The sequence below is a fragment of the Ruditapes philippinarum genome, unplaced genomic scaffold (assembly GCF_026571515.1).
Source record: "Ruditapes philippinarum isolate M1 unplaced genomic scaffold, ASM2657151v2 ctg5265_1_1_1_1, whole genome shotgun sequence".
NCBI lineage: Eukaryota > Metazoa > Mollusca > Bivalvia > Venerida > Veneridae > Ruditapes > Ruditapes philippinarum.
The window spans coordinates 3,952-12,074 of NW_026859422.1; the positions used below are offsets into that span (position 1 = coordinate 3,952).

The 8,123-nt window shown below is 30.2% G+C and overlaps 1 protein-coding gene across 1 annotated transcript; it reads left to right on the forward strand.

Annotated features, from left to right (window-relative positions):
• Positions 1–443: 443 nt before the first annotated feature.
• LOC132756453 (receptor-type tyrosine-protein phosphatase alpha-like) lies at positions 444–7,725 on the forward strand (the record flags this gene model as incomplete). The annotated part of the gene is made up of 10 exons (XM_060747525.1): positions 444–592; positions 850–985; positions 1,434–1,562; positions 2,515–2,617; positions 2,769–2,845; positions 3,451–3,585; positions 4,035–4,163; positions 4,420–4,580; positions 5,401–5,536; positions 5,988–7,725. Coding segments are annotated over 10 exons (1,239 nt in total), but the record flags the coding sequence as incomplete, so codon positions are not given.
• Positions 7,726–8,123: the final 398 nt, after the last annotated feature.

Genomic DNA, 8,123 nt, shown 5'->3' on the forward strand with positions numbered 1-8,123 from the left:
TTTTAAAATTAAATTTATGTTTTAAATCATGTCCCATATAATATTAAATAATAAGTGTCAATGTTCATAACTTTTATATCAATATTTTCCGAATTATCTTTTTTGTAACTTCTTTATATCTTCAGGGGTTTACTAAAAACACATGTTTTATATAGAACTAATGGACTTTACAAAACAATTCTGTGGTCTATTATCTTAATTATATTCTATTATTTTAAAATTATGTTGAAATTTCTAATATTCGTACAGCAAAACGTAAACAAATTAATTAAGTTTGCGTTCATAATGAAGTATGCTAAGCAGTTGTTGAAATATCTCAATATAATTTAACAATTCAAACATCAACTCTATAATTTCATGCTCACTTACACAGTAGTATTTATTGCTTGATTGTATATTACATTTAAAGACATTAACGATATTGACTGTACTTCCTTCCTCAGGATTCTATCAAAAGAGAAATAGTTCAAGTCCATTTTACTGCTTGGCCTGACAAAGGAACGCCTGATGACGTCACGAGCTTGATAGAATTTAGACAGAAGGTTAACAGTACTAAGACTAAACTAGATGGCCCTATTCTTGTACACTGCAGGTAGTATACATATGAGGGCATATCGTTATACATTTGTATTTGGTTAACCATTGTTTATTACGTTTAGTGTGACTATATAAGGTTAATCTAATTATTTCAAATTTATCCATCCACTGACAGTATACATCAGTCTTAATATTGTATTTGTATTTGCGAACATTTCTACTGTCTATGTAATGTAAACGATCTGGTAAAACCACTCTATCTTCAAGTATTTTCGGGGAAAAAAACAAGATTATTATGTTTTTTGTTTTCAGCGCCGGAATAGGTAGAACTGGTACGTACATTGCTTTAGATAGTATAACAAATGAGGGCGAAACCGAGGGAGCAGTAGATATATATGCATTTGTAAGGAATATGAGAGAACAGAGGGTAAACATGATACAAACAGCTGTAAGTTATCATTAGATTCATATCATCTGCCTTTGTTAAGTGTTGGACTGAATTAACATTATGTTATTGATCATTTTCATAGAAAATAACATGCTTTTGTCTTTTGATAACAGTTTTATCAGGCGAGGCTGATATTTGCGTAAAAGGGCAAGGCTTACTGAATAAATAAATGTTACGTTTTAAATAGAAACTTTGAAAATGATATGAGATAAAATTGTAGAATTAAAAGGCTGTAACAATAGATTATAAGCTATTGAGAAAGGTCTGTTAGAATATGTGAGGTTAGCCTCATATAGAAATAAGCAACAGGCAAAATCGGGCAGTTGCCATGCCAGATGCATGATTACAAACGATAGAAGTAAAATTTTATAATTGTGATATCAAGAAATCAATAAACAAATGTGCATAAATTTAAAATGGTCAGTAAATCGTTCTTAATCAATTACAGGAACAATACCAGTACCTTCATAACGCCTTAGTTCACACTCTGACCTTTGACAGTAAAGCTGTTGAGGCCTCCATGTTTAATGAATATATGAAGACGCATACCGAAGATCATCTGGGGAATATGTTTGAGGTATGTTTGTTCCGATATTACAAATTTAACTTGTTTGGTTTGTGCACTTCCCTCCTTTTAAAGACACAAAGTGTAAGCGCAATATGTTTCAATGAACCCCTTTTCGAAAACAGTTGAACATTTCAAATTAGGCAATTTTCTACCAGCATATATATCGTTCTAGTCAGGTAAATCTCAAGCATATAGATATTGAATTAAATGGTGAATTTATTTAAGATGAACAGCAGCTTTTACAATAGAATGATAAAAACACTTGGTGCAATATGATTTTAACAAGCGAGTGTGATTTTCTGTCAATCGATTTTCCCCCCTCAAAGATGTAGTTATGCCGACTTAAAATAGTCGCTGGTTATACTTTCTTATATTATAAACGCTGTGCTGCATCAATACATAAAAAACTGGAAACAAAATGATCCCTCGGAAGCATTAATCACAACAAAATTACATGAAAATTGCAGACTCGGTTTGATTGAGTCTGTACATGAGGGATAATGTATATATATGATATTTAATCCTTTGGGATTTTTCTTATTCCTTATGTCAAGTTAAAAAAGACATGCCTTTGTTTCAGTAGAATATGTGTACTAAGCATGTTTTTAACTTGTTTTATAAAAGCTATAAAATACTTAAAAACAATGCATGCAATCATGTTAACCTTAAGTAGCATAACATAACATACAATGAAAATTAAAACTCACTTAAAAATAATCTTTTGAATCAATGTCACGTCACGGAAGTGCCGATGGTGTGTCACAATTGCTCCATGAACTCATCTGTGATGGAACCAAATCTGGATTAAACCATTTTAGTGTGTGAATCATTAGCGCATGATAATTACCTGCTAGTGTATGATTATAATTTCTATTAGAATTATGTTATTTTGATTTGTATTATTAGCAATGTATAATATAAACAAGAATTTTGTCTCTAAACTGTTTCTTCATTGATATAGAAGCTTCAAGCGTCTGTTGAACAAAGAACTGATGATGAACAGGAAGCTGTTAAAAGAAACAAGGCTTTAGTAAATAAGAACAGAAACGGTGCTGATATCCCAGGTAAGACCACAGGTAGAATTATGCTGTAACTAATGACCTTTGTCTTAAATAATGTATAACTTTATATTTGATAAAATATTCAACTAATTTTAATCAGTATGATGCTTATATTGACTGACTGAACAGTTTAAAATGCGCTTGTATATTGTAGGAGATCGTAACAGACCTCGGCTATTCATGGCTAAAACTCCAGGTCAATCAGATTACATCAATGCAGTGTACGTAAATGTAAGTAATTTGTGTGTTTAATTTTATTAGTAATATTTAGTCATTAATACATGTTATAGAGATTTAAGATAAAAGCGAACATTCAAGAAAAATCGTTTTCTATTGTAATAAAGTTCTCTGGAACCTGATACTATAAATTTTACAAGGATAGGATTTATCGATGTGCGGAAGCGTCGGATGTTTGATAAAATCCACGTGAATCAAATGCAAGCCATTAAAATGAAGATACTTCTATAACTACCATTATATGATAATTATTAAAATATTATTTCTATATTCTACCATAACGTTAGGCATAATGGATCCGACTCGAAAACAATACAGCTTTCTTTCTGTTGAGTAAACATATGATACATGCCTTTAATATAAAAACATTTATACGGTTATACTATTTCGTAAGTAAAATATGATTACAGTTTCAAACACGGTAAAACTTAGTTTGAGTATATATCATATTGCATGATGATACAAACAAACTCCGTTGACACATGTCAGGAAATAAATCAGTTTTAGAAGCATCTTTTTTACGCTCTCTTATATTTGTTTAATGAACGATGTTTAACTATCCTTCTTCAAGATTTATTTTTACTCAATTGCCTTTACAGAGTTTCAAAAACGTGAATCGTTTCCTGATAGCACAAACACCTTTAACAGACACTGTTGAGGACTTTCTTAAATTAATTGTTCAAGAAAAGGTTTCATGCGTCATCAGTATGGAAACAATGTCGTCAGAAAATAAGGTAAACTTTATATGAATGTGCCTACACTTCTGCTCGATAAATAATATTGTTCTTGTAAAGTATGGAACACTTTTCATTATAAATGTGGAATATTTATATGCATTTAAATAAAAATCACGTATTTGTTTATGTTCACATAAGCAAATGACACATATGTGAAATCAGAACTAAAACTATTGCAAATAAAACAACAACAACAACAACAACAACAAAAAAAACTCAGCAGTTCAAACGTTTTGTTAGCGATTAATCCTGATTTTCTGATATAAATCATACAAATTAATAACACCACTACTGTTATTTTCATAGGAATACTAAAGAATCGTGATCATGTGTTTGTTTATTTTGATATCTCTGTGAAAAAAAATATATATTACATTTTCGGAGATCTCTCGTAATGTTGCACTTCATTCATATAACTCTGTACTATTCCCGGGTTTCTAATTCAGGACTCCGGAATTTACTGCCCTGTGGATAACCAAACGTTAAGGAAAGGGGCCTTCACGATAAAAACTGAACGAGGAGATGGGACAGACCAATATCACTTGAAGAAAATGAAAATATCATATAAAAGCAAAGTATGAAGCATTTCATAAAAATGGAATTTTCATATATAGTCATTCTGGTTTAATAAGCTTTTTATTAAATACAAAAATATTATAAACTGTATGAATAAGTTATGAATACTTTATATTGATATAGGATTTTTTTCTTTTTGAATATTTTTAAAATGCATGCATCATGCGACTACATTTGCTGCTAGCCACATCATATCCTTCTTTGCATTGAGCCTTTGGCTTCATGAATGTTTCTTTACATAATAACAACATTTAGTCTGGATCAGAAGAGATTATAGTACCACATGTTCAGTACACACAATGGGATTCCAACAAGAGCATTCCAGAAGAGCCCGTCAAGTTTGTACAGTTTGTCAAAGATATGGAACTAAAATTTAGCCGAACTGACACAAACCGACCAATGCTGGTCCATTGCTTGTAAGTTGACCTCAGTGAGAAAATTTGTTTTCAAAAAGTAATCTGTCAATCGTTGAATAGAAATTGTAAAAATAAAATTACACGACTTTCCTCAGTTGGGCGTTTTAGCCATGTACATAATACTTCGTTAAACGACAGAACACTATGTTGTTCAATATTTACACTCACAAAATTGTCCGTACTTAAAAGACACATTTTGATTTAACCGATGGGGTTGTAGACGGTAACTTGTATTTTCCAGCATGGCGCGCTGAATATGCCCACTCAAACTAGACCTGTAGCATTTTAGCTCTACACATTAAGTCGGCGTTACTTAACCTTTTCGTTAAGATCAAGTTTTCTCAGAAACTGTAAAAATTATTCAATTTTAACTTGGTTTGTATGTTTATTGCCGCAAAAAGACGCTGGCCAATTCTATTTGTTTTTGTAAAGTTATGCGGATTTTTCAAGTAAGACCCTTACCCCTGGTAATGTACCCTTTTCTATGACGTTTTTATTTTACTTTCCAGCGCTGAGAAAAGTGGAGTGCGGACAGTTATTGATTAATCATTTGGTGTTATGCATTGTTTAAGATTTCAATATTATCCGATTTGAAATTTTGCTGATATTAAAATTTATAAAATTCTACAAAAGACATTTAATTTGCTTCTATATTTATCATAATATAAAAATATGCCATTAACAATAAAACATACAGTGTTAATAATTAAGATAATTATTGTTTCTGCCTGTAAAATAATTAGTAAAATTTGTTCAAATGATTTATTTAACCTGTCAATGTGAAATTGTTACATTTTATTATATTCATCACGTGTTGCAGAACTGGAGCTAAAAAAGGAGGACTATTTTGTGTTGTATCAACTTTGTTGGAGAAAACACAAATTGACCAGGAAGTGAGTGTCGCAAACACCGTACGGCAAATAAAATATAGAAGATATTTGGCTGTGCCAGATAAAGTAAGTCGGAAACAAATTGATAATACCATCTTATCGCGCTAATCCTCTCTTAGTATCAATCATTATTGAGTCATTAAGAAGATGTTATTTTACTAGAGAATTCATTTTATTGGACCCATTCTTTAGTAAATTTTATAATACAACAGAGACGTAACACAGATTGTTTAAAACAGAAAACTATTTTAATAAATCGATATTGATCTCTAGATGTGTATATTTAAACACTTTCTTAAGTTTTAAAATATTATGTATATAATTTGCTTCCTTGAACAGTGCATTTTCTGTCATCATTGTCAACCATTCTTTTTGTAGGACCAGCAAATTTTGTCATCATTAAACTAATAATACAGTTCTTTTTTAAGACCAGTAAATTGGTGTTATTCTTGTTAACACATTCTTTTTTAAGGACAAGTAAGATGTTTGTCATTATTTTCAACCATTCTATTTCCAGGACCAGTACATTTTCTGTCATCATTGTGTCAACGAGTATTTACGAACATTCGATATCTACTCAAACTTTGAACTGAAGACATAGATATTCAAAGACAGTTTTTCTTGACGACAAAATCAAACATGAATCGTTTTTGTAAATAAGTGTTTGTTATTGATGTTTAAGTTTATGTTTTATATCACCCGCTTTAATTACCTACATTTTATCAGTTTTCTGTACCCTTTATATTGTATCCATTTTTTTCAGATTTAAACACCTTTTTAAAGAGTATGAGATCATTATTACCAGCTAATGATCTGTACAACCTCTACATGAAACACCCTTTGGTAGACAAAAATATTGCATGTTACCGAGAGGAAAGCCATACACATTGAAAAGTTCTACTTTCAAAGGATATTTCGTTACCTTAGAGCAATAACTGATAAATGTATGTTAAATTTAGAAGGACTTATTCCGTTTTTGCACTAAGGCGACTTTTAAAAAGAACAGTTCTGCTGAGATTGGTTCTAAAAAGCGGAAATTAATATCATATCATTTTAACAGCTCAGGCTGGGGAGATGCAAACTTTTGTACGTCCTGTCTGTGTTTGATGAAATGGAAATTTTGACTTTTGATTTTGAGTGTCATTATTTTGTTGTTGCTGCCCTTTTATAATAAACAAATGACGAAATACGCGATATTCACAATATCAAAAATACAGTGACAGTGAAGGGTCTAAACACTCATTGTTTTAACATTATAAAGAGCCAAAAAGCCAAAATTTGTAGTAGCCGAAAAACTCTTACCGACAAAGGGATATTCTAGAAACACTCTTGTTATAGAATATTTTGTTGTTTTTTTGTCATTGTTTGATAATACTGAATGTTTTATTTTTCTTTTTATTGAATTTTTTATCATATGTCGAATTGATAAATTAAGAAGTAGAAGAAAACGAAAAAAAAAAAGATATTTCCGCATTTCTCGTTTTCAAAATATACATTCTTGGTATTTAAGAAAGAAAACAATCTGTTTTCTAGAAAGATGAAACAGTTCAATTTCGGTTTAACATAGCAAATAACTATAGAGATTGAAATTTAAAAAGTTTACAAATCCAAAAAAAATATATAGAGTAATAGTATTTGCTATAAGATTATTTTGTTTTTAAACAATATATTTATATTAAAATACGCAGCAACAATGAAATACATTTCTTAAGGATACAACATATTAGTGAAAAGCTGCAACAAACAAATGTTTATAGTCATATACTGGATAGCTCAATATTTTAAGATTTATTTATTCAGCAGGCATAATTATTGTAAGATGTGAACCAACCATCAAAATAAACATATTTATCACTTAACATAATCTTCAAAGTAAAACATTATCCTCTTGGAAATTTTGTCAACTTTTTTTACTTAATATGCATAGAAAGAAAATTTAAAATTATCTCATAAAATTTTCTTAAACGGTGCTTGGTTAAGTTGAAGTAAATTGATTTAAAAAAATGAAGTAGGATGGTGGCCTTTTTCCTCAATGTGTTTAACTCATGATTGTATTGAATCATGCAAATTTGAAGAAAATACTCCGTGATATTTTTTTTTTCTTTCTTGGCTTTTCCAATTGATAGCCTTCTACATTTCCATGTAAAAGTGACTTACTTAAATACGCTTTTAGATGCTTTTAAATTTGATTATGTTATGTTATTTATGTTTTATACCAAACGTTACTGTACTAATTAAAGTTTACATTTTATAAACAGGATTTTTTTTCTTCATGTGATTGGCACTAATGTATAAATATGTTTGTTACAATGCATGCAGTCATTTTGAATATTATTTGCAGTAATAAATTCATTGGGGGTGGGGGTGAAGCCAATATGGATCTCAAAATTGAGCATCGGCAATAAAGTATGTGAATTTCCACTGGTCCAGATGTGCATTATATCACCATATGTGACATAGAAAGAAGGCCAAGATAGGGAAAGATTTCAACTTTTTAAACATTCTTATAAAATTATTATTTTTAGAAAATCGAAATGTGATTCTTTTGCCCTGGCTTATCCAAATATTTACCCATTTCGTGCCAGGTTTTATTGCATGTTTCGTCGATAAATTCTTGTGGGTTATGGTGTATCCAAAATAATGCAAGGCGTAT